General features: G+C 43.3%; 1 protein-coding gene across 3 annotated transcripts; it reads right to left on the bottom strand.

The window, feature by feature from the left end:
• Positions 1 to 27,358, bottom strand: LOC114878141 (frequenin-1). Of its 3 annotated transcripts, none has more exons than XM_029191591.2 (9): positions 27,157 to 27,358; positions 20,639 to 20,835; positions 20,335 to 20,522; positions 10,477 to 10,501; positions 10,119 to 10,167; positions 9,936 to 10,025; positions 9,564 to 9,642; positions 8,938 to 9,026; positions 1 to 5,536 (listed from the first exon to the last, which is right to left on the bottom strand). In XM_029191591.2, the coding sequence occupies exons 3-9, from the start codon at positions 20,396 to 20,398 to the stop codon at positions 5,369 to 5,371; spliced, it is 564 nt and encodes a 187-aa protein (XP_029047424.1). In that variant the 5' UTR covers positions 20,399 to 20,522; positions 20,639 to 20,835; positions 27,157 to 27,358; the 3' UTR covers positions 1 to 5,368. The 3 variants fall into 3 exon arrangements, with proteins under 3 accessions (XP_029047424.1, XP_029047422.1, XP_029047423.1); XM_029191589.2 differs by lacking the exon at positions 27,157 to 27,358 and adding an exon at positions 24,345 to 24,433; XM_029191590.2 differs by lacking the exon at positions 27,157 to 27,358 and adding an exon at positions 24,345 to 24,428 and having other exon boundaries at positions 20,639 to 20,831.
• Positions 27,359 to 27,899: the final 541 nt, after the last annotated feature.

The following is a 27,899-nucleotide window of genomic DNA, read 5'->3' on the forward strand; positions in this document are numbered from 1 at the left end:
TTTGTGCTTCAAATTATTTTTATTAATCGTTAATCATCATTATCGTGTGTTACGATGTCGTCGTCATTTAGAAAAAACGCATGGGACCATACAAAATAACAATGCGCTTAGATTTTCGTGGTAACCGAGCAACGTATCGAGGTCGCAATACAATTTTCTTCTTTTCGCTGGTTTCCGTCGTTGATCGATCGAACTGAACGAACCGTATCATCGACGGACCCGATATTGTCAACGAATCGTCAACAAAGTAACAAGAACATTTCTCGACGAAAGACGTGTCGTCCCTTTGACTTATACTTCGCGTTTATACTTTGCGTCTATACTTAGCGATCGCTATCGCTTGTCCTTTCGTTCCCCGCCGCGCCACCTCGCTAACTAGCGATTTTTCCTCGTATTTAGTGATTGTTAATAATTATCACAGAAAGTTCATAAAACAATGACCTTGACGTATCTTTGCGTGTACATACAATCATTTGCTGCTTGTACGCTCGAGTGTGCGTGTCTCGCGTATCTTCTGTCGTGCTATTTCTCGTGTCCGTGTAGTTTGTTTCCTTATTTGCGTGTGGGTGTTAAGATGTGTGTACGTGTTACGTATTATCATTTTCTCCCGCTTATTCCTTCCGTGTACGTCCTGTTTTTTTTCATTTTTTTCTTATCATCATTGTCTTTTCGCGGAAGGTGAGACAAAGTACGGTTACGCGGTTCAAAGACGGAAAAAGATTGTTTCGCGTTGCTGTTTTAAGTAGAGTAACGATGGATTAGCGTGTAGTATATAACTAGCGGTAACAGTATAGCGATACGAGTAGTAGCGATACAAGTATAGCGTTCTTAAGTTTGCAGCGCTTAAAAATATTTAGTTACGCTAGAGTGTAGAATAGTTAGTTCGTTTTAATTTAATGCATAAACAGGATTGTTGTCGTTTTCCTCTTTCGAAATCATCGCATCGCGTCGAGTCGACAAGTAGAGACAGAGAAGAGAAACCGACAGGTGATACGTCCTGTCATCGATCAATTTTCCACACCGAGAAAAGAACCTTACAAAGTCGTTTTGATTGTCGCGATAAAATTGTCCACCATAATCGAGTTCTAACCCGAAGCTGGCTGTACCATTGATTTTTTCGTTTGTCCTCTTTGGTTAACGCGGAAAACGACCATTGAAAGTCGATGCAAATCTTTTCAACGATGGAACTTTAAAAATGTACAGTTTTTCTCTTCTGTTCCCCTGTCTGGTTTTCTTCTATGTTTGTAACGTCCATTCTCACACGTTTCTTCCTTGCCTCGTACAAGTGACGAGTGAAAAAAAGGAAGAGATCGTAGCTCGACGAAGCTTTGCTACGAGAATTTTTACACGGAAAGCAGCTAGAAATCTCACTAAGCGAAAGTCTTGTTTTTTTCTTTTTCTCTTTCTTTTTTTTTTCTTTTAAACCGTTATAATTCCCTTTGAAAATGTAAAAATTGCTTAAAACAACAGTTAGTTCGTGATTCGCCTCGATTTACCACGAATTGTCACGAACCGTATCTATTTTGTTCAACACTTACGTAGCCATTCGTGGTTTTGACTTCACCTCGAACCGATGGTTGCTTCTATCTTTGATGGTCGGTCCTGTCAACGATCGACCCTCCTTCCGATCGGTTCTACGATTTATGTAGCTGGATAGAAGGCACGACTACGACCCTCCCGACGGCTGCTCCCGAATCCCAAACGAGTAGCTTTCGAAACATCTTTCCTACCTTTATTCGTCTCCCTGCTACGCTGTCGTATTAAGAACCTCTCATCGATACGGTTAACATAGTTGTTCGATTATTGCTAATATTCGAGCTTCGTTACGCGAAGAGATCGCAACTCGCCGTACGTTCAATGTTTGCTCGTCGTTTTCGGTTTCGAAAGGTGTTCGCGCTGGACGAATCGGTACCGCGCATACAGGTAAATCGGCTCGATAAAAACGTTTAACGTGTGTGACAAGTTGTCTGCACCGTCGAACCGATGGACGCGGTGCAGAAGAAATATTTCTGATCTTCGAGGAACAAGAATAACGTTAACTTATCTATCTACAACTATTTACGGTTCGTCTTTCTCTACAGACTGCAAGATCTAATAGCGTACCGTCCTGTGTAAGTACTTTAAAGGTACGATCGACGAAGGAGGCGTCGCATCACGAAAAATAACTCGATAGCGCAACAAGTAACGCGTGAAATCTTCTTCGGTCGATCAATTTCGAATGTCTACACAAAATCGATCGAAAGAAGTTAAAAGGAGGTCGGTTCGAGGATAGCGTGGAAAATGTGGAAAATACGGGTAACGCGAAAGAAGTGGATCGTCGAGGATTGTATCCGACCGATGCGATGTCGTTTTATTCGTCGAATACATGGAAGTCTGCTGATTTTTCCGACAGCTGGGCTTGAAAAGTTTCTCGATCGAGCCGTCACGCGTCGAATTGGATCAGTCCCGACGTGATTTCGTTTCTTTGCACCAGCCTCTATCGAACGGTAATCCGACTAGTAATCCCGTTCGCTTTGAATTGATCGCCAAAAGAATGTATGCCGTCTTTTCTAGTCAACTTTTCAGCACCAAGTTCTGGAACACGCGCTGCATCTTAAGCACGTTTCAACTTCAGCGAGACGTCTCCATTTTCGAAAATGCAATTGTTCGATAAACCATATGCGATAAATAATTGGTAAATCAAATTTTTTCTAAATTCATACAGTTAATTTTGATGCCAGGTTTGTTATAACCAGTGCTACGGTTGCGGAACGCGAGTTTCGCAAAGTTCGCGAGAAAAGCGGAGAAAAAATGAGGATCGTTGATTTTCCTGGTCGCGTGGGGTAAAGTAAACTCGCGTTTCCCGGTTGCAACTGTTTACCATCCGCTTACCGGTTCGGTTTTCAATCGACGTTGATCGGATTCTGCTAGAATTTACGTAAAAGCATCGACACGAAAACGGCATTAGGGTCGCGTAGCACCGCGACGCGACGCGGCAACCGTTCTTCTCGTATTTGGGTCGCACGCGCTACAACTGGAGCGATTTTTCACCTCCAATCCTTTTCTTTGTTATCGTTTACAAAGAGAAACCGCGATTAACGCGACGACAATGGAACGGCGAAACGGTACGCGCATATTTTTCGATTATACTTTTCATTTTAGCAAGTTTATCGTTGGAAAGGGAATAATTCTCTGGAGAAAATGGAATGGCCGGAACTAGGTTCGAATGAAAAGAGCGCGACAATTTGGATAAACGAAGCGAAATAAAGTAAATGGAGAGTAAGTAAGTCGGACAGGGTCGTTCCGAGTACTCGAGAAAAAAAAACGGAACGATAATGGCACGTCGCGTCGAGTCGAATGATATTTACCGTCACCGTACACCCGCGAATCCTGAAACTTCAATGCGAACGTGCTGACGAAAGAAAAACGGCGAAAAGTTTGCCAATATCGGGCAATTTTTCGTTCACCGTCGAAATTTGTTGTTCGAGAAAAGGATCGGTGTACATAAGTCGTCTGTTAATTCGGAAACTTTTCGAACAACTTTAACCTGAAAAGTACGCGGAACAAGCTTAATCGAACGCTTAATTACGGGAATAAATTTCCACCGGTAGGTAGTAGTTTGATGGTAAAAACTGGACGTAATTCGAAAAACGGGTGGAAAGTTCTCGCTATGTTTTAGTTGTAATAAACGCGAAACGGAGAAGAAAGCTGTGAAAAGAAACTGCCGCGTTATCGATCGAGGCAAGATGTGAGAATGCTGGAAGAAACCGCAAATCGTGCTAAAGAGAAACAGTAAAAGAAAAGATGCAAAATTATGAGAGGTTGCTGGAAAGTTAAAAATTTCCCGTTTCTTTAAAAGGAGGAATGGACAAATTTCTGCAAAATCATTTTGCAGATGATCTTTCTTTTCCGACTTTTCATTGCCAAAGTAGCGGACCGCAGGCCACGAGGTTCCACTGAATTTTTCATGGACTTTCGTCTGATAAGCGGGACACGTTTGAAGCGTAACTTTACCCAGTGATTTTTTAACAAGATTCCAAGCCTCCGGGCATCGTAAATACGTAATACCGCCGAGAGATGTGCAATCCAGTTGCTTGTTTCTTCGCCGTATATTTATTGCTCGAACAGAGAATATTTTCCAAGGTTAGCCGTTTCTTCGAGAGGATTGCGCGTTTCGTTCTTTTCCGTTTCCATCGAATAGGAATGAAAATTTGTTTTCGTTATATACGAAGAAGATCGAGGAAAAGGCAAGGATTGATGAAGAAAGAAAATCCGGAGCGCAGGAGATGAATGGTGGAAATCAGGCGTATTTTAATAAGTTGATGGGAAAGTACCATTCTGCTAGGGCGCCTCTTTATCTTCGGCCACTTTGCGTATTCCTTCGATTACCCTCTCTTTCAACGAAACTTTTACCTTTGCAAACGTTTCGCAGCGACTCGTTGAGTAAATGATGTTGTAATTTCGATTTCCACGCGATTTAATTAGCGGTTCGAGTTAATGGAAAAATGAGCGTGTAACCGACAACTCGTAATAACGACGCGAGTAAGTAGTACGTGTTTGGATAAATGAAACAGTCGTGTCGAAACGATTATTCGTTGGTCGGAAAGTTGGCAGGATGGTTACCGCGAATGCACGCAAACAGAAAACTTTTCGTTCTACACGATACGAGAAGCCGAGATAATTTGTTCGTTAAAGTTCCAAGGGGTAGATAAGTAACGGTTCTTGTTCGTAAGGCAAACAAGCTTGCTTTTACATTCTTCCTGCTTTCTGACCGATTGCTCGACATCTCTCTTTTTTTACTCCATACTTTGCTACGTCTTGGATACTTCAATTGTAAATTGTCAATTGTCGAACGAGAAAATCCATCAATGAATATTCACGGGACACGCGAGTGGCCGATTCTCACGAAAACGTAATCTACCTAATCTCGTCGTTCGCCTCCTGTCGTCGTTCGTACAAAGAAAGTTCGGTCGAGTACTGTGAACTAGGAAATCGACCATCAAGTCAAACTACTCGAGTCTTCTACCTTTCTATCGACGCTAGCGACGTTATCGTCGCACGATTTTCCAAACGGTTCGTGCAAGAAAAGAAAACAGGTAGATAAATAGCTAAATAGATAAATAGAGAAACAGTAAGAGAACGAGAACAAGAACGAGAACGAGAACTAGAACGTGAACGTGAACGAGAGAAGATTCATCGTAGAGGGTCGTTTCGCGTCGATGTTACCTAGGTATGCGTGTACGTCGGGCTGCGTGATTACCGGGAGCCAGTTTAACGTCTCTCCCCTTTCTCTTAAATCCGTTCGAGCGATCGCCGCTTTCCTCCTTCTTGATCCGTTCGATTAGCAGCGATCGAGGAATCGTCATCCGACTTGCAACGAGCTGTCACGTTACTCGCCGCCCAACGATAACGCCTGCACGATCCTTGGATCGGCTTTGCTACCCTCCCGAAACTCCTCCAGAGTTAGCTTGTCGTCGTGATTTTTGTCCATCTGATCAAATATCTTGTCCACCCTTTTCTGCGGTGTGTTCTCGTCTTCCGCGTGCGGCTGCTGTCCCTGAAATATCGTGCGCGTTAATTACTTGAAGGGGTAGGTGAAAGACGAAGAAAAGGTGAAGTCAGCGCGGCGGTTAATCCGAGTTTTTCGTGTCGATAAGTTGTAGGCCGAAAGCTAAAAGGTGGAAAGGAAAGGGGAATTTCGAGAGCGGTTTAAATCGATCGACGGCTTTGCGTTTTTGTCGCGTTATCGGCCATCGCCTCTCTAGTCGAAGCTGCTCGACCTCTCGAGCGTTCGACCGAGTTTACGGAGATGCTTCGATATAACCGAAATCTGGTTAATTCGCCCTCTTCAAAGTGAAAATCTTGAATCAAAGGAAGGTTGAACGAATTATCTCGTTTAATCCTCCGCGCGAGTTGGCGTATCTTGCATCTCGCGTTTGCATCGGCATAGCAAAGAAACGCGAGCTGCACCGTTTACGTTATTGTACGCGTCCCTGGCATTTGTACGCTTTGTCGCGGACGCGTTTTATCGCGGGTTACTCGCGCAGATCCCTCGAATTAAAGTCTCTCTTTGTTTAGGCCTGCAGAGGTGTATGGCTTTTAACGCGACACCTTTGGAGTACACGGTTACAGCAATTCGCTGAGAAAACGCGAAAGCCGCGCCGATTATCTTTTCTTCGTTTTCATCTAATATCTCGCGTCAAAGTTCACTAGTTCACGACCTACTTTTGCCATTTTAATCTCAACACGACGCGAAATCAATTTTCCTTCTTCTCGAAAAAATTTTCAACTGGCAGTCTTTCTTTTTTCCTGAACGGTGATCGCTCGATGAAAAATTACTCTCACAAGGGGAACTACCCAAGTGTTACACTCACTTATTAATGAAACTTTGCCAGCTTGTAGAGTTCGTCGAGCTGAATACGCCTATACTCCCTTTTGGGGGCAGACGGCTAATTGTTTAAAAGATATCAACAATTACAGTTAGTTACTCCTTACATTCTAAAGTATGACAAACTTACACATACAACTCGCAATCTAGAGATCCACGGTTCAAATCCTTGGTTCCCAACATTTTTTTTTGTTTAATGATAATTTGTCTCTCTTTGAATAAATATTACATAAAAATTATCATAAAAAAAAAAAATTGTTGGGAACCAAGGATTTGAACCGAGGACCTTCGAATTGCGAGTCATGGATCCGCTCCGTGGTTAAACACATGACTCGCAATCTAAAGGTCCTCGGTTCAAATCCTAGGTTCCCATATTTTTTTTTTTTTTTTTTAATGATAATTTGTCTCCTTTTGAATAACTAAAATTCTATATTCTATTTTGAATAACTTTAATTATTAATATCTTTGAAACAATTAGCCGTCTGCCGGCAAAACGGGGTATAGGCGTGTTCAGCTCGACGAGCTCTACAAGCTAGCAAAGTTTCATTAATAAGCGAGTGTAACACTTGGGTAGTTCTCCGTATCAGTTAAACGGATGCTTTAAATCGTAAAAATTTCACGATTCGCGTTAAAATTAACGCCGGTCGACGTTCAGTGCAATTTGCCCAATTTGCGTTAGCAGAGTATTCCTAGGTAATCATTCATTTACGAAGATTATAAACTTTCACTGATAGCGTTTAATGACCAAAGCTCGCGCGGTTCGTCGTTCGAAACGCTCTCGGTTGTTATAAAGGCGTTTTTTGAAGCACACCTCTTACCCCGTGAACGTTGCATGTAATTTAAAGATGCGATCAAAGTAAAGAGACAGTAATGATCGACCGGTTGCAAACTCGATAACGCTGATAATGATAATAAAGGTAGGCAGCACGGCGCAAACTTATTTTTCCTTCCAGGAACGCGAACCTTTTCATCATCGGATAACGATTAAGGGCATTGACTTTCCTTCGTAACTTTCGCGTGCAGAACGTTCAGACTTTTTCAGATAAAGCATAAACGCGCTATCGTCTACGGTTATTTCGCGTGTTTAGCTGAAACAGATTCGAACGTCGAATTACATAGGTACTCTAGTATAATAATTATTTTATCTGAAACGAAACAGCTATTTATTAGCTCGTGGTAGAAAAACTTTGTACTGTTACGAACGAGTACGACCATTCTGTTTCTCTACAATTTTCTTACATGCATTTTGTCAAACTGTTACTCTTATCAACCAGATTGTGCGAATAACATTTTACAACGGCACGAGATTTTAGAACAACCTAATATTACAGTAGGTACAATTACGAATCTACGTTCGAGCACATTGGCCGACTTTTAACAAGCCGTAATCTTGTATCGCGGCATCGGCAACAACACAGATTTCTTTTCTAGGTATACAAGGTGTTTCAAGAAACATGTAAGTAGATAGGTAAATCCAGTTTAGATTTAGATTAGATTTTAAAAGACGGACTATCGAAGATCAAATGAAATAAATATAATAAGGGGGTGGTAATTCGTGGCGCCGCTGGTATTTCCAACGTTATCGATAACGCAGAGTTCTCTGCGTCGCGTCGGCGTTTCACGAGGAAATTCGGGCATCGATCGGCCAAGATTTTCCGCGAGCTCCGCGAGATCGATTGTAACTACGAATCTGACTGCGTTTCCTGCGCCAGTACTGTCTCTTTTTCACCCCCTCCCCTCATTGAAATTTCTGGACAACTCACGGTAAGCTTTCGAAATGGAAGAAGAAATGCAGAGCATCGTTATTCATCGACGAGCAACAAATAAGTCTGTAATCGGTGATGGACAGTAACGATCGACGAGCGTACGTGCGTACACGAACGAACTATCAAACAATCGATCGTAACGTAATTACTCGATTCAATTAACTTTGATCGGGTCTACCGTTACTCACGGTAGAAACAAACTTCGTAATTATCTCGAATAACGAGCGACAGAACGTTTAAGGAGAGCGTCAGCTGAAATGATGTTACTTAGCGAAATAATTGCAACGAACCAGATAAATTAACTTCGAACGATCGTCGCGTCTACAAGTTTGGACGTTCTCCGAAAATAATTTTCTTTTCGTTGACATTCGAAACGAAACGATCCCCGACGGGGTGACCCAGTAACGACGAAGCTGCAACGCTTTCTTTGCCGTACGAACAACGCGGAATATTTATCGTTCCTACTTTGACCGCGTTTTTCATGAAACCACAACTTCGAATTTACCGAATGGTCCTTCTTTTCTATCTTATTGTTAGAATTGCCGATCGATGCGCGCTTACTTTCCTCGTTTGCTTGACTCGATTTTCTCGTTTACGCTAACCGGATGCATCGTTTCGTCGCTGCTTCGCTATTCTCGTTCGAAGTGAATCCTGGTTATTGCAGAGTTTAAACGAAGAGGGAGAAACCTTGCGGGAAAGCTACGGAGAAAAGTAACAGCAGGTTCACGTGGAAAAGAAAAATAAAGAGGAGTATAAAGTTTGCTGGAAACGTTAAAAGTTAAAAGTTAAAAGCCGTGTACTCACCACCATCTCGTATATCGCATCAACGATATTGTACATCTCCTCTCTGGTGATGAAACCATCGTTATCCACGTCGTACAATCGAAATGCCCCTGGAAGTAAACGAAAAATCGATACCTCTCCAGCGTAGTTTCCGTGAAACGCGCAGAATAATATTGTTTGCGGAAAACGAGCGATTATTGTACATCGAGTGTAACAGGCATTTAGACGTTTTTAAAAATAACCATGTAAAATATTCAAGTCTCATCGGTTCGAGAACGTCGTCTCGTTTATTATTCCTTTGACGTCACAGAGTACCATTCGTGTCTTTAAGAGCATTTATCTCTTGTAATTTCTTGTTTGTTACCGCGTAAAGTAGTCGCACTAGAAACGTCTGTGTCTTGTTTGACACGCGATAAGAGTAGATTACGTAATATCTAACGCTTCGATATTCAAATCAGGTATTCCGAGTAATTTTACAAAAATTCCCCTTTTTCAATTCGTTCTATGTATAATTATTGGACTAAACGAAAATCGTAGTAGCGCAAGTGACATTTAACGGGTTAATATTTTAGCTTCTCGGAAGAGGTTCGTTTCTCTCGTTTTCGCCAACATTTTTCAGAGCGTGACAAGTTTGCTTTATTACTCACAGTGAAGTTTCTCGTCCAAGTTGCCGCGCGACGTCACCGACAGCGCCCTTATGAACTCTTCGAATTCTATCGTGCCGTCCTGCAAAAACAACACTTCCTGCAGCTTCTTTCTCTACACCGGTGTACACCCGTTGCCTATCCCAGCCGTCTGGCACGTCGGTATCTAACGTTACGTTTCAGGGAAACTTGTTCGAACACCGTGAAGCCTTTCATCGTCAGTCCGCGAGTTAAGAGAATTAAGACAGCCGGATAAATGGTAGGAAGGTTAACGAAAATTCTTTCCTTCACCTGTGGCTTCGTGTCAAAGATTCGCGGTCGAAACGATGCGGCGAGCGAAGAAAAAGTTGCAAAAAGTGCGTTACAAAGACTTACGCTGTTCTCGTCGAACACCCTGAAGACCAGGGAGGCGAATTTCGATGGATCGCCTTGAGGAAAGAACTGCTTGTAGATTTTTATGAAACCCTGAAATCACGCAACAGGCTCGCTTATCTTCAAACTTCCTTCGTGCGTATCGATTTTCGTTTAATTAAGGTGCCAGTTGAAACGAGGTCATACCTGTTCCGTCAGCAAGCCATCGGGGCAGTCTTTCAGGAATCCTTTGTGCCTAAACAAATAGTCGCCAAAGTTATCGAACCTATTTTTCATTTTTCTTTTTCATATTCTTTACCAAAAAATGCAACGACTCTATATGACTCGAATAAATAACGTTTCGACGTGTCTGAAATACGTAGTCGAACATTTTGATCGGGCGAACGTGGCTCTCGAACACGATCAGAAACTTGCCCAAGGAGAATGATTTAGTTTCGTTCGTGCGAATCGTCGAATCAAGTTATTTTCCAAGCAACATTTCTCTCTATTTTATCTTTATCGCCGAAAGAATCTTAACGAAACCGATTATTCTCTCGCTACTCACCATTGTCGAATTTCCTTCTCGGTAACTGAAACAAAAATCAATGACAATGTTTATAATAGAAGCAAAATAATAGAAGAAAAAGGAACCGCGAAAGGATAATGTTCGGAGAAGATTCCGCAAATCCGTTTTTCGCGTTTCCGAAAGGTTTTACTATCTATCAGCTTCTCGAATTCTCTGCTGAGCGTCGCGGAAATTGAACATTGGATTTCTGAGCAGAGCGATATTGACTCGATAGAAACGCGAAACGCAGGAAGGATATGACCGTTTATTAAACGTGGAAACCAACAAAATGGTCTGGTAATGGGAAAATTTGTAAAAAGAACGCTATCCTCGCGATGTTTCTATTCAATTTTCAAACGTCCCTTTAAAACTTCAAAGTAACAAATCGAACACGACCTCGATTAATTAATCGTTTCGAAGGTTGGATCGTGTTTTAATAGGAAGCGGAGAGAGTACGGTTAACTATCGACGATTGAACAGCGTCCACAAATCGGCGAAAAGAGAATTCTCGATAGGAAAAATCGCCGCAATGCAGGCCACCGTTTCGCTGATGAATTGAATTTATTCCAAGGTGGAAAAGCGTATCGAGGTCAAATGATCGATACGTCGATCGTTAGCAGGGAAAATGTTCGACGATGAGCAATTAAAATTTCTTTTAACGCGAATGCGTGCTTTTATTGCAGACAACTCGTTAAAAGACACTCGTTAGTACATTTCCCCCCTTTTTTTCGATTTTTATAAACCGCGTATCGGGTGAAAAAGTGGTCCAACATTGGACGATAATGGAATTTCACGAGCTTTTAGCGCAGCTTTGAAAAAATATTCTAAACCTATGTAGGTAAAAAGGAGGTACGGCGACTTTTGTTCAGCTTTGAAAACGAAAGCTGGTTGTTGTTAAACGAGCAAGTAACTGGATAGAAAGAATCGCTTCGCAGAGTATCTCGTATGAAAATCGTTGATTCCTTGGTAATTTTTTAAGCTGTCTTTTGACAAATCGAGCATGCATAATGTTGCTGGCACGTGGGTTTGGCCGCGCATCACTTTTAACATCCCTCCGATAAATTTGCGTCCAGTTTTCCAGCCAACACGCAATTTTACCTGAACAAGGTCGTTTCGTTTTCGACAGAGTTCTCGCGAAAGCCCCTTTGTTCCATTCCTAAGCATCGTACAAATAACCTGACAAACTAAAATTTCCTTTTTATTCGGGATAAAGGTTCATTTTTGACAGGATGAAATACAACTAGTACCGAACGCGTATTCCTGCAAGTTGCTCGGTTTCCTTGTTTCCTTAGATGCTTTCCGGAGAAACGGTGCATTGGTAAGCGGTTTTGCTGGCAAATACGATAAAGTTGCAAAGGCGCATCCGAAGCAGGAGAACGATGCTGTTTCGAGCACTCGGTCTCCAGGGATCGAACGTTTCGAAGAGTTTGAAGAAAACGATCGTTCGTCATAGGGGATGAGAAGTTCGTTCCTCGTTACGTGTTTCGAAAGCTATCGATCTGCTGCAAGAGCAACCGACACGTACGGCTAAATAACGGACTGCAGCTCGATCTTTACCGACACCTAATTACTTTCTATCAACGCTTTCATCCGCATTCGAGGAGTACGTATTTAGTAAGAAACAAGCTTTCGAAGCGGCGTGGAATAAACGTTTCACGATATCAAACACCGGCAACCGAATGGTTGATAAAACGCTCAACAGTCCTTAAAATCTCAAAGCCAACACGTAACAGTATTAAAAGCCGCAGGTAAAGGTCGGTTGAATTTTTAATAACGCTATTTAAAGGTCTGTAACGTATACAACGATATAAAAAGAAAATGAATAATGCCTGGCAGAAATCGTGGCGAGATCCAACGCGCGATAAACCGTACGACGTACGAGGAAAGTTAACAAGAGGAAAATTAAATCGTCCTGAAACTTTTTCAGCTGCTAGTTGATTTGTTAAAACTTTCCAGCGGAATAATCGAGCAAGCAGTTACCCGGCGAAAAGAGGAAACGATAAGCCGTCGTTTTGCGGACCTGCAGGACAGGACGACGCGTCGCGACGCGAGCAACGCCGACGTCGACGACGTTAAAGGAAGAAAAGATTATCCCTGCGGAAAGGACGAAGCGACGCGGTGACATCCCTTGGAAAAGCGTCGCGACAGCGAGAGAATATGGGCGGTACGATATTGTAGGGTAACAATCATTTCAGCCACGTGGCCAGTACTTTATTGTCCGCCACGCTATACGTCGCGACGCCACCAACTACGGAATCGAACGAATAATTTATATCTCCACGTGTACAAAACAGCTGCCAGTTTCAACCACTTTCAACCACTTTCAACCACTTTTTTCGCAATGCGTTCGTTTCTTTCAACTCGTACTGTTCGGTTCCCTATTCATTTATTTATTTATGCGAAAACGAACGAGAAATGATCGCACACGACACGAAAGTATCTCTACTCTCGAAAACTTATTTTCAAGCTCGCTGTTGAATCGTCACATTTTTCGCTCGATTTGTCACTTTAATTCGTCGTTCCCATATTATTCTCGTAATCTGTCGCATTTTTTATACCACCTTTTTCCTATTTACGTCGTCCGTCTTATCCGCTCCATGTACTTACTAAAGCAATTTCCATTAAGTCGAAGAATTTTACCGCGCCGTTGCGCTGGTCGATTTGCACTGATCGACGATTTAATCGATCAACGGATGCTTCAGATTACACGGGGAATCGAGGAATTTTCACGCGTACAACGTGTATATCTAGGCTGGATGCAGAAACGTGTGGGAGGAAGTTCTTTGGAAGAAGGAATACGTGAAACTACGCGACCGAGTTGTTTACCGGATCCACGAGGACAAATATTTACCTGAGGAAAAGAGCGTTTGACGAAACATTTCGTGATAGACGATACCTCGCGAACGTGGTAGCATGGCGCGGAATCAATTCGCTCGGCTAATTAACGAATCCGCGATTAATCATTTTACAATTACGAGCACTATAACGAGCAATTTCGACGGGGAACTTGAAGAAAGTTTTCGCGTCAACCGCAGGATTCTGATGCCTGTCCCCCGATCTGACCAATATGCGTGTCTTCTGCTAAACCCCTGTTCGACCTCGTAATTGCTTTCAGGCCAACAAGGCTTAATTGCTCTTCATCCATTTTCCTCCCCTTTCTCACGCCCACGCATCTTTCGGTGCTCTTCCCCCTTCTTCACATTTTCCTTCAATAACTTTCCTTTCTTTATTTCCTCTTCTTTTCTATTTCCTCCACTGCTCTTACAGTCTGATTACTTTTTTCGCTTAACCCCGTCCAACCAGAACCTTATCGTACGTCGAACGCGCTCTTTTTCGCTTCGCCATTGCCCCTTCGTTCCCTCTAACTACTTTTTCCCAATCTCTTTCGCACCGTTTACTCCACTTGCCTCGGACTACTTTTCAAACTTATGCTTTACGATCCGCGGTTCGCTCACTCTTGCCGAAAACTTCTCCTCTCGATTCTTTCTTCACTTTTATTTCGCATCGGCCACATATCAGTTTCGATATCGTTCCGAACGATTTGTTATTTCGAACGAAAGGAACGATAGTTTGGCCGAAGAATGTGTAGCGATGATTAACAAAAGCAATGTGTTATCTCTTTAAAACGAGCTTCCTTTCATTCGTCTCGTTATTTTTATTTCTTGCTCTTTCATACGTGTTCTTACTGTTCTCGTTGGATGCAGTTCCCCGTCTTTCGTTCTCGGTAATAAAGCTGAAAATCTCTCGTTTCGCAAGCCAAAGGCGGTGCCGCGAGAGTCGTCTCTCTTCTCTAATCCCCGGCTCGGCGAAGCTCGTTCCGACGTTTGAAGAAGAAACCCCTGGCTTTCAGGTTTGCTCGAAAGCGGTTCAGGCTCCTCTGAAACTGGCCGACTAAACTCCGGAGGATCGTTTCGGATGGTCGTCGATACCGGTGTCGCCATAACGCCTTATCCCGTCCCTATGCTCTCGAGCGTTCTCCAATAATGATTTTCAAGAAATAAGAAGTAACGAAAGAATTTGTTGAATTCGTCAGGATAACGAAGTTGGCAAATGGGTCGAGTTCGAGACTCGTGAAATAAAGAAATTTTCCGCTTGGTCAAGTATAAAAAGTAAACACGCGAGTGCATCGAGGACGTAGAAATTCAGCGAAGCGGAAAGATTTTGGTGGAGTTTCCGTCAAAGCCGATGGTCACGATTCGAAACGTTCTGCATCGTTTGCAGAGCACTTGCGGACCACGCGACAGACCAGGCCACGGACCGTTTGGTCGCTCGTTAATTAAAATAACTTCCGAAAACTTTATTGTCTGCGCTAGAGACGATTGCAAAGCTCGGCAGTGTGGCGGCGTTGAAATGGGAAAACTTTCCGAGATCTTGCCCCGAAAAGCATCAGCGGCTGAAACTTTTCCTCTAACCGTTCGACTAACCGAAGAAGATTACGACACCGTTTAGAAATTTTTTTCTCCTCGGCAATTTGCCGTTTAACTTGTCTAATCTTCCTTTTCGCCAATTGATCCGAGCGAGGTGGAGAATAGAGAAGCAGGTAAACCACGATTTTCACGTTTCAGTCTCCATTAAAAGGATTAAGCGGACTAAACACCGCTTTAAATTGACGAAGATAAGGGCGGAAGAAAGTGAAAGAGGGTAACTAAACGTCATAAACCGGTGAGTAGCCTGATAAACGAGTGGATTTCATCGGGGAAGATTTAATGGGCCGTGGTATCGCGTTCCGCGAACTGCATTTTAACGAGTCCGGATAATTTAGCGGCGTTGTTTCGAGCCCAACACCGAGGAATTCGAGACAGCTGTACCCTCGGGAAAATATGGTTACAGCCGGCAAAAGTTAGGCGCGCATGCTCGAACATGTTGACGGAAATTGGAAAATGCAATTGGAACGGCGCACCGCGACGTTAATAAACGCGGATCGCGTTAATCGAGCAGAGTCCACGTTATCGCTGGTGAAAAATTTACCCAGCGTTTTTTCAACATCGACCCAGCAATCTTCTGCGCGACGTTTATTTTCTTTTCACGTGAAAACCGAATGAAAATTTCATCGCCGGTACAGCTCTACCGAACAAGTTCCTTCTGAAATTCTCTTTATATTATTAACGAAAGAGGGATGCCGTTTAGAACGAGATAATAGGTTGGCTGAAGGCGATCGTAAATTGACACGTCGAATGTGCACCATCTGGCAAGCCGCTTCGTAATGACGCAGTGTCATCCCCTAATGAATCGTTAATATCCGTACTGTATAACCTGAAACGTTTCATTGCCACGGCATAAGCAGCTTTAATTTATGCGGTTCGCAGAAAAACCATGGATATCGAATGTCCGAAGATTCGAAATGTTGGATACTCCAACAAAGAATTCGTTGCATCTGTCGCGTAATTTTCATCGTAGATTCACGACTATTACGCTCCTTAGGTAACTCGTTAAGCGGTAAGAGTTGATCACGCGTCGTTACCCTAAATGCTCGTTATCCTTTAACTACGCTCGAAATGTTTTAATTTTTCACTCCGTCTCTTTCAAGCTTGTTCGATGGAATTTCGATTTTCCACGCTTCGGAGCACCGAGATCCTACGATTTTCTGTTCGATCGGTTTAAATGTTTCCTACTTAGTTTATCGAAGAAATAAAGAATAAAAGGATAGCAAGATAGCAAGAAAGAAATAAAAGGATCAAAGGAACGTAATTGGATTGCCGAAGGGCCAGGGGTGAGCGTGGAGAGCGTCAACTAGTTCCTCTGGGTAAACTTCCGGTTAACAAGAATTAGCATAGCCCGGCATTAATTTCCATACCCGTAATTGCGTTAGAATGTGGAACGGTGGAGAAGCAAGGATCTAGGAACTGTTTGAACATATACGGCCGCACACACGTGACATTAAGCTTTGTCGGGGCGAGTTGAAATAGACGAAGGGTGCTTTCCGCGGTAGCCCCTGTATGCTACCCACGTTTCCCGTAAAGTATAAATCACGAAACTAGAGATTTCGCGCCACTCTTATTGTGCCCTTCTTAAAGTGCACCACCTTCGCTTCCTTACGTTGGAAACCAATTCATTGCGATGGATTCTAGCTGCGCTGGTGCAAGCTAACGCTGTAAGCCTCTCGTTCACGCTCGAAGTAAGCTCTCGCTAGAGAATCGTCTTGCGAGAAAAGCCCTCCTCGAGAAGACGAATTTTTACAGCTCCCCAAGCGCTGCTTATATCCCTGAAAATCTATCGTAACTGTTGCAGATTTTCCTCTTGGAAGGGTCGCGATCGGGTGCTCCGATATTTCGGTGTCTAGGAAATGAAGTTGCTGAAAGTCGATCGAATCGAGAACGAGAAAGAGCTCGTGATCGTCGAAAACGCGAAATAATTGCTCGACGGCAATTAAGGACCATTAAGTGGATCGGGTGGCAATTAATCGAACAGGTCGACTCTTCGATGCGCGCATCCCAGCCATACTTCGGGAAGCTCGTTTCGTTCCTTCATTTTCAACTCGTTCGCTCCTTGTTATTTCGCGGAGACGGATATTTCATTTTCTCCAGAGTAATTGCCTTCTTCCTTCGAATCGATGTATCATACGTGAATTGAAAAGAGCAAGTCTGGGGGAATCGTTGAATTTCCGGCACGCTAAGCAAACCTTTCCCATATCCCGAATAAACAGGCAGCTTCTCACCTTTCCACTCGCTACTGTCTTCTTTTATATTAAGAAGATTCGGAATTCTCTCAACGAGCAGTATCATTCTTATCATTACCGTCTCGTGACTTGCAGAAATTTAGATCGACAAACGGTACGAATCGTGAGAGAGCATTTCCAAACGAACTTGGGAGAGAAAAGTTAAAATCGTTCCAAGGAACGATTCGAGTGTTGCGTGACGAGGCAGCCATGAAACGTCTAAGTCTAGGAGCATCTTCGTAGTTACCGAAAGCTATTTACCCTGGAATCATTTAACGAGAATCTAACGTTGATCCAAGAGTTCCATTCGATTGGGTCAACGAATGATTTCCTCGTGTCGGTCGTTTGCGTTTAATAGAACAGCGAGGAAACGACGGAATGAGATTCTGACTAGATTTCACTCGTTTCCTGATGGCAAGAGAGACTGATACGAATCAACCTTTTGAATTTTGACATTTCGAGATTTCGCAATTTCGCGTGCTCCAACCATAGGAAATAGGGCGGAAATGTTTTTAAAGCGCGAGACTGAATGAGATTCCCGGCAACGCGAAACTCTCGGAAAGCATGAAAACGCTCGAGAGTTGACGAGTTCGTAGAAAACGAACCGTTACGACCAACAAGATCTGTGTACCTCCATAACTTGTGGCTGTCGAATTTTCCGAGTAAACAGTCTTTGTATACCTAGCAGAGTAGTAATCTGATCGATTATATCAGGATTCGCGTGTAAATTTGAATTGCGAACGCTCGGTCGCGTGAATGGTTGACTCGTTTCACTGACGAAGAGTCGCGGCGATAAAATCGAAAGTTCTTTCTCTGCTCGTTTATACTTTCTGTGTTAGTGTTTAGACAAAGTAATTCGTTGACGTTAACGAGTTTGCTCTATCGAGCAGCCGGGGAAGACACGACGAACCGAAACAAGTCGGTTCGTCGAACGTTCCCTCGTCTTTTCAAAAGGAAAGCTTCGGGGTAGAAAAAAAAGAAAAACCTGGGTCGTGCTTGTACACGTACCGACTCGAGCAGCGCTTAAAAGAAGCCTCCAGCATTTACCCCGATCTCGTCTTGTTTGAAAGTTTTAGAGTTTTCGTTTGAAAAAGCCAACGTAGAAATGTTGTACGGTATTGTACGGTTGACAACGGGTAGCGAGTGAGAAAATGCTCTTCTGGATGAACTCGTTTCTGAGGGAAACCGCGACACGAATAACCGAGACGCGAGTGGAAAACTAAAAGAACAAGAGAAAATATTGTCACGAGGGAGTTGCAATCGAGACGGTATGCACGCAGAATGGCAGAGCGTTCGTACACGTATCTATGTACATAGGTGTGCGGCTGTCGGTCGAAGCGTGGAAAGAGGCATCGGAATCGATCGCTTCAACTTCTCGTACGCGACGTTTCGTCGATGAAAAGAACTCTTCGCTTCTTCGGCAAAGCGAATCGAATGAATAATAAGCGAACTCGAGGAAAACGAGACGCTGACCGCGAGGAACAGTAAGGGAACGTTACATTTATAGCCAGCCGGAACGTAAAAAAAACAAGACAGGGATACCTTATTTTATGTACATTCTGACAGTTCGGCTAATAATTCAATGTTGTTTTATCGTTGAGAATTGGACAAGTAAATCCCTTGAAATATTTATAGAAGGCACGAGATCTGGCATCAAATAATATTATAAATGGAAAAATTCTTACAACTACAGTAGTGAAAGTACGGATTAATATCTACTTTTTCAGAAAATTGATAAACAGAGGGGTGTATCGTGGCGGTAATAGCGTTGTAGCTAACAATTTCGATAATAATTTTGGGGCGGAAACGCGGTCGTAAATCAGGTTACGTCGTATAAACGCAAGGAAAGAAACCGAGGTAAAGTAACTTCGTGCGAAGATCGACTTTGGATAAACTAATAAAGCGTCGATGATAACACTGTATTAATCACGCAACCAGAATCGACTTTTCTTCGAACTAGTTGCGCCTTTCCCATTCGATTCTTTTACTTCTCGCTTTACCAGCGAAATCTTTTCCCCTGCTTTCATAGATTTGATTCAACCTTTAAGCGCACAATTTCTCTCGGCTGTTCGTTGTTTTTCTACTCGATCGAACTCCAGAAATTTTCGACCAAGGATTTCTTCTTTACGACGTTCAATTACGTAAATGTCCTTTAATCATGGGGTCAATTAACACGGTAATTCTAATCGTTTGTTCGGGCTATCGGACCTTTGTCCTTTCGACGAGGGGTTCGTTAATATTCCTTTTCAATGACCTTCGTATTTACGCAACAATCGTCGAAACGCGTGGAATTGTACCGTGAATAATATGTATTTTGTAAAGATGTTCCTGATACAACAGAGAAAGAATTTCGCGTTTGATTCGAACGGCCGAATTCCTTTTTCCAGATCGCGTGTATTTCATAGCTTTGCTTTCTCTGCTAGCTCTTCGAAAAAGAGTCGAAAAGGACCGAAAGGATCTGGAAGGAGAAATGATGAGAGAGGAAAACGTCGGCAGAGTGATTACGGTTCAACGTAAAAGAAAATTTTCCACCTACGTACGAATGGTTATTGGCTGGCGAATCTCGAGACGGACTGCTCGAAAATATCTAGACCGGAAATTATTCGTAATTCTCGTTGCGGTATTACGGCCAGGTCAGTCGGAAGAATCTTCCCCCGAAACTGCCAAATTTTACCGATCAACTAAAGTACACGCGTTCGTTTTACTCGATGAATTGCTAGGGTATTCCTCGATATATCGCGCGTCAGGATGGCTGGTAGGTCACTGACCGAAAATCTTGAAACGTCGCTTCCTCGATCGATGTGTCGCGAAACTTGTGAAAAAGTGGGAAAAGCACCCTGAAGAATAATTCGAAACGCGATAATGCCGAACGCGCAAGAGTGGTCTGTAATAAAAATGGAAAACTCGGAATAGGTGGAATTCGAGTAAAAGCTGATATTCGATGAGGCGGAGAACGGTGACACAGTACACTGGTCGAATATTTATGGAAATCGGGATAACGAGGGATATAGCTCGATAGTTGGGCAGCCACGGTGAACGCCAGCTCGGCGATTGCGACTCGTTCCTTGAATTAACGAGCGAAAAGCGGTTTATCGCGTCATTTTCGCGGCAAATCAGTTGTTTCGCGACTTTCGTAGCGGAAAATTTTAATTTTCCTTATCGCTACCGAGTCTGATAAACGATGAGATAACAAGGATACTCACAATACGTGTCAGTGGTGAGCCGATCGATGGTGTCTTGCTTCAACTTGCTGTTCTTCTTGCCCATATTTCTCGCGAATTTACCTTTTCCTTCGTGATGATTCGATTTCGTCGATTCTATTTCGCGTTCGATCGCGCCTTATCTTTGTTTCTCGAGCAATCTCACCGTCCGCTTCGCATTTTTCGCGTTCCTGCAGATCCAACAACCACCATTAGCTTGTTTCAATCGAGAACCTCCTCGTACGAGAACCGGCAAAACCGATTTTCCTCCAAGGTTAGCCCGGATTTCTTTCGAGTCGGTTCTTACTTTAAAACTTCTTCTCGTTGTCCTACGATCGAGCCGTTGAAAGTGATTCTACCGATAATGTATCGAATTTGTTCACGGTACGTGGACAGTGAATAAAACTCTGTCTCGTTTTGGAAGCCTCCTTGGTACCTCGAATTCGTCTGCTTCGCACCAATTCGCCTGGAGATCGTGCGCATCACTTCGATTCCGCTAGCTGTCTGGAAAATTTGCTTTCGAACCCCGTTCTTGACTCGACTCGATTCGATTCGATTCGATTCGATTTGCCACTTCGAAGCGATTCACAGTAAAAACCTTCAAGTTTTTTCACATTTTCCACGACGAACATACGCCATTGAATTTAATCTTTTCAACAGATTTCTGATTCACGCTCCGCGATTCTTTCGAAAAGAGAAAAACAAAGGACAACGAAAGAGACGCGTCCTTTGTTTCGCGCTACGGCGGACCAGTTGAATGGTTTCCCAGTTTCCCAACGAGAACGTTTCAGCGAGCGTGGCCGTTATTAAATGCGCAGATAAAAGGGTTCGAGTTTGAACCGTAATTCGGAAAATCGATGAAAGATACTATGGATAGTCGGGACGAGGTATTGTACCTAGAGAAATATCTACGGTGTCTCCTTTTCACAGACAGCATTACGAGCACTGTAAATGTCATTCGACTTGTTAAACGAATTTCCACGATTGCCGTAGCTGATTACATTTTCTCGTTCCAACGAGACCCTCTGCGTCTACTTTCAAAGCCTTTACACCGGCGTTTCCACGTTTCTCTATGAAACCTTTCAACGTCCTTCATGGAACAACGATATTAAAAGCGCGACACTGACAGCGACATATCTATCCTTAAACAGTGTAGAAACTGGCAACAGCGATTCAATCGCGTTACATTGGCGGCTGCTGGTGAATGCGTAACGTGTAAAAGACGAAGCAAAAGGATTGCTAGGTATATATGGGAAGGATATCTGAACTGGGTCGAGGAGAAGCACCGCGAAGAATTTCATTAAACCCACCAATGGATTGCCTACCTCTGTTCCGCGTAAATAGATAGTAAATCCCAAAAGTCCGATGGCTGAACGAGTCTATATACTTTGATCGGGATACGAAGAGAAAAATAAGAAAACGTTCGTCGTTAAGTTCGCGAACGAAGGGATTAAAACGGAAGGCAATCGTTTCGAAGTTGAGAGCGATCGACGATTAAAGTAGCCCGGGAAAAGTCTTCGAGAGGCAATTTAAAAAATATACCTTAACTCGTAATTCGATGAACCTTTTCCAAGAATAACTTCTCTGTCCCTTGTTCCTTCCACCTTTCCTATTATACGTATATACGTGTAGGTGTATGAGAACGTTCGCATCCAAAAATTTCATTTTAATTGGAGAGTCATCGAATCGTTATCGGGGAGTTATCAACGAGTACTTCGAAAATCCTAACGATCCCACGTAACGATTCCTATTCCCTTCCGACTGTTATTACATTAATTTCTCTCTGCGAATAATTGCTTCGTTACTCGTTGCATTATTCACGAACCGTTCCTCGAAGTCTCGCAGAGGGTGTCACGAGGTAAACTACAACTTGCCAACGATTTACATCGTCCAACTAACCTTCGATCCGCGTTAAATTATTTGCTGTTTGAATCGCTTTTAAATTTATGTCAAAACGGATCGTGAAAGAAAAGTATTTTGCATCGTTATACGATACGAATGTTTCGAAGATTAGTAACGCAACGATTAATTATCTCGCTGGGCGGATTCGAATGAAGGAAATGGATTTGAAGGTGCGAACGAAACATTGTCTACACCTTTATCGAGTTCCACCAGTACGTAGTTGGGGTTGGAATTATTTACCTCCACCCCAAGGCCCGACGGTACCCTTGACCTCCGCTCGCTACGATGAACTCCTGGAATTCTCTTCTTTTTCCTGACACACCGATCGCCATACGATCAAGATCGACGACAGTCCAATGTACGGCGAGTAACCGATACGAACCGATTCGATCGAGACGAACGTTTCACGGGAAATTAAACGGGGATGACTGTGCAGCGCGGCGCAGTTGGAGGAAAAACAAACGTTGCTCGTAATTATTTCCAAAGTTTGCGAGAGGGCTTTCGAGCCAGCACGGGAAATTCCATTATCGAGCAATAGTTTAATGCCGTAGTATAGCCAGGTCGTTCGTAAAAGTTTGTCGAACGCTCGGCCAGTTCCCATAGTTGGTAATAAAATTTCAGGAAAAAATATTGTTCCCTCGATAGCGCGGTACTTTCGTTCCTGGACGAATCTTTCAAAAAATTCCATTTGTCGGATACAATCGGTTAAATTCGAGATCGTCTCCGCTGAAGATCGTAAAATAAAGGAAGGGGCGTTTGTTGGACGAAAATTTGGTAGATTTATACGAACGGAAAGAATTTGCTTGCTCGTTTGGTTCCGTTAAACGAGGGGTCAGAGTGTTCGATGATAGGGAAAATATGATGTATGCCATAGCTTGAATGTCCAACAATTCGAGTGGCAAGGAACGAATAGATTCTAGGTAAACAATTACACATTGTCCGGTACCGCGATCCGAGCGTTATTGGATTACTGACCATTCCACTCTATTGGATGATATTCCCAGAAGTAATCGAAGCTAGTTGAGCGTTCTTCGATACGTCAACGATGCTAATTCAAATTTATGCATACCTAAATATTGACTGGCGATTTAATCGAATGACGAGCAGAATTCAGACGATTCTTTTGAAGAGAACTATTATCGCTTTCAACAACTTCATCTCGGCTTTGTGCTAGTATTTTCCAACAAAATCTAAAAGAAGCTAGCCTAGCGGACGATCAAAGCGAGTGCTCGACGAGGGTGCTCGACGAAGAATCTCTTGGTTGACGGAACGAAGAAAAGGGACTAATTGTCTGAAAACACATTGACGCGTTTCGTAAAAGATATTTAAGATTGTGCTTTTGTGATGAACACGACGCGGCACGGCACGGCACGGCGTGGCACGACGTGGCGGTTAAAGACAAAAGCAACGAACGGTGATTCGATGAACGAAGCACAGTCATCACGTGTAACTATTGCTTTCGCGACGCAACAAATAATCCCCTGATGACTCTTGTACGTTTTGCGAAACGTTATGAAAAGTGGCTTAACGTTGCACCAGTTGTGTTTCGAGTGTCGAAAAGCGAGTTGCACCGCGCACCATCGGACACTGCAGCGGAAGGGAGCGGTGAAGAATTTCGAGTAGATGCGTGGCTGCTAAGTAGGATAACGCAGATGACACATCTGTACATCTGTACTTATATCGGTATACGAAACGGCGCGATGCCTATAAAATCGAGAATCAAGAATCGAGAGATACTAATCTCGATGTTTCAACGTTTCGTCCATTTCGGAGTGATTCTGCAAAATATGCTAAATTTACTCTCCGATCACCTGAATTTCCTTGAAACTGGAATCGAGTAAGAAGAAGTAGAAGAAAGAGAAGAAAGAGTTCGCCGGAGTCGTTGCAGAGATTTTGATCGTCGCACCACTGGGTCGGTTCCATTCCGTGAATCTGTTCTCGTGCAAGCAGATCGAAAGATCGATCGAGATCGCATCGGATCGATTCGGTCGATCGTGTTTTGCCTTTTAGCACGAGGATTCACCTGGCAATTCGATCGATTAAGCTGACGAATGGTAGAAAGATTCGACGAACGCTTCGAAGTAGCAGTTTTCATTCATGAATTTCCTTACCGCTGTTGAGAAACGATCGCTAGGAAAACGCGAACCAGTGACGTCATAGCGTCGCGGCGCCTGGCGTCAGACTGGCTCGCCGATGGTGTTACGTGCCAGTGCGTTGCTACTGATTCGCGCAAGCGCCAGCCGCCGCTCTGACCGGAGAATTCTCGATCGTTCCCTCTTTCTTTCCTTCCGATTCCCTCTTTTCTCCCTCCTTCTCGCTCTCTACCACTCGCTTCCCTCAACCCTCATCCCTCATTTCTCTCTCTCTCTCCTAACCCCTGTCCTTGCCCCTTTTCCTCTTCCACCACGCTTACACCGAGCTTCCTCTCTTCCTACCCTAGATACCAGCCTGTTCTCTGCTTTCGCTCCTCTATTCCCCATACCTGATCACCATATCTCTCCCTCTATCCACCTCTCTACTTTTCTCCCTTATCCTTTCCTCTTCCGCTCGCTATCATCCTTTCCTTCAAACACTTCTCGTTTTTTACCACTCTATTCGCTTTAACGCCTCTTCTTTCGAACCATTACAGATCCTTTTGATTCCTTGCCGCGAGTAAACTTTTTGTTTGCAATTCTGTCGAGTCGGTTCGCGATATCTGAATTTAGCCCGTTCATCGGCACGATAAAAAATAGCCGCGCTGAGTAGTAGGACGCGTTATAGTGGCGCCAGATTTCAGAAACGGTCCCGTACCGCTTCCGTTGCTTCTCCATCTTTTTCCCCGTGTTTACTTATTCGAGCAAAGTCACGTTTATCCGAATAATAAATATAACCGTTTATCTTCTAACCCGGCTGCCCCATTTTTCTTCCTGCAAGCACGAACAGACATATGTACATATCCATATTTTTGTTGAAAAGAACGGCACCGCGCGTCGCGTTGCGTATCTGAAATTACCAATTCTGGTAACGAGAAAAAATATGTATCTCGAATCGACGGAGGCAATGGACGCGAGAAATATTCCTTGTCGCGATAAAAAATTGTCTCGCACGCGACTAAACTTTTCACCGTCGAACGTTTTTTCCCGTTGCCGTTTCTTTCCCCTTAAACTTGACTGAATATTTTTTTACTTTCTCATTCAGGTACGATTTATTTTGCCAATATTTCGAAAGCTGGCAATGCCGTGAAACGATTTCGAAACATTCGCATCGGCCGGACACGAGCTTTTCATTTTTTTACTCGTCACTCGCGCGGTCATTAATATTTATAGTCACGCGTTATAACGCTTCCATGCGACTTTTTAACCTTTGATCGATCAGCGATCGAAGCTTTTCACTGCTCTCACCCTTCGTGTTTACCCGACTAACGCGTCAACTGCCACAGTGAAAACGACCATACGTGGTACGGTACGATTTATAGTTTGCTTTTTGTTTTCAATTTAAGAGCATCATCGTCGCTCTAAAAACAGCCTGCGTGCAATATACAAAGTGACATCGAACGGATGATTTGTTCGTCTTGTATGGTGCCTGAAAAGCCAACTTGGCCTTTTCTACTCAATGGATTTTCGCTGTTCGAACTTGCCATTCTAATGAGAGTATATTTGTTCGTGTCGAAGTGCGACGCGCTATGGAAATTAATCGTCGCACGATTGAAATAAAAATATTCATGTTTTTCTTAATACCTACAAATTCTCTTTCATTTGCCTCGTTTATCTAGCGATAACATTTGACGGAATAAAGAGGAAAGTAAAGCGTGCGTTGCAAAAAGGTGTCTCGAATTTTTTCAATCGTAAGAAAGGGGTTCGATTCCGATCGATAGACTCAAAAGGAACAGACAGAATCGGCTCCACGGTGGTTCCATGAATTAAAGAACAGAGCTTATTCGACGCGGCGCGACGGTGCGTTTCAACGCGAAAATCACCAACGAGGTTTCAATAGAACCAAAATGTCCTTCTATTCCTTTTCGTTCTTACTTCCCCTCGATGAAATCGTGTGAGTCGTAAGCGTTCTCGATGGTTATGCCTGTTATTTACCATATATGTATATAGCTTGCTCCAACGATAGTCGGTAATTGCATGCTGTCTCGTCGTTCGTTTTCCCCTATCATCTATCACTCTAGATATTTTTCCATAAAATCGACTGATTCATGCGTGTTTTATTTATTTATACGGATACGAACGCTTCGAGCACATTTAAACACTTTACCAAATAACAGTTATTGTTTGCATTAATCTGTTTAAATGAGAATTAGCAAAATTTCATTTAAGTTTGTATTTAAAAGCGTCTCGGTTCGTTCTCCCGCAGGCGCGATTAATTTTACCTCTCGTGGGTAGGAGCTAGGGATTCTGCAAATGCCAGGAATTAAAGTGAATTTTAGCTAAGCAGGCGCAAACCGTTGGATTCAACTGCCGCTTTTTACAGCAGAGAGTAGCTTCGAAAAGTGCTCGGCGCCGAATAAACGCGCGTTAAAGTCAGCCACCTTCCAGTGGATCCAATAGAATACTTATCACTTCCTTGCGCGAGAAAAAGCTTGTCAACGATCGAAGTTAACGTTCGATAAGTTGCTCGCGGTGATGACGAGGGCTCTAACAGACGCTAAACTAGCTGACCGCAAAATGTTCGTTAACCTTTAACGGCGAACCGCCGACGAACCACCGATGGACCGGATAACGCAATTCTTGACTGGCAATTGGGTTCGTTATCGAACAAATTACCAACAAAGAAACACACGTCCGGGAATTCGTATTTGGGATACGACGGTTTCGTTATCATCGATGAACGTTAAAATGACTTTGTTTGACTCGTATTCAGGGACACGACTGGCAAGCAATTTGCATGGCTACCAATTGCGCGCATACGGAACCTCGCTAATACTGAATATGTACTCACTTGTTCACGCTTCGATGTTTTGCAAACGTTTCGACGAATTCCAACTAGCGTTTCTTGCGTAAATAAATCATTAGAACGTTGCACAGTGGTTACATGATTTTTAAACGTTGCTTTTGTACGTGAATTGGTGGAAAAAGAATATATTTCAGTTCGGAAAGACTCTGTTCGTTCGTCTATTGCTTGCAGAAAGGCTGAAGAACGACTGAATGTACGGTCACGCTTCGACGCGGCTTCGCTACTCGCTGATAATTCGAGTATTTATATTTACAAAGGGTATATCTCTTTCTCGAGCGCCGGTTTCGCCGGTTTCGCCGGTTTTGCCGATACCCTAGCGGCCCCGGATAAACTTCATCTATCCGTGCAGGCACTGACCTTCGCAAACTCGGAAGCCTACTCCTGATAAGTAAAAATTAAATGATTTATCGGATATTCGCGATAACATCCGAGCAAAAGTGTTGATCGGTAGTAAGAAACGTTTAGCAGAAAGAGAAAATTAGGCAATATCTGATATGCAGTTAGTAGCAGACTGCAGGGGTGGCAAACGTTCATTCAGTTCCGTTGAGCTTTCCTCGCGAGCTACGGCGAAGCCACCCTGTATCGACCCAGCAACGCCCACCCAAACAGCAACCCCCACCAGGCTAACCATCTCTACCCTTCACCATAGCTACCTTACTCTCCAAAAATTTTCAGCGGATGCGATGCATCGCGTTGCTTCTTTTCTTCAACCACTTGGCTTACAAATT

Source organism: Osmia bicornis, chromosome 5 (genome assembly GCF_907164935.1).
Source record: "Osmia bicornis bicornis chromosome 5, iOsmBic2.1, whole genome shotgun sequence".
NCBI classification, from domain to species: domain Eukaryota; kingdom Metazoa; phylum Arthropoda; class Insecta; order Hymenoptera; family Megachilidae; genus Osmia; species Osmia bicornis.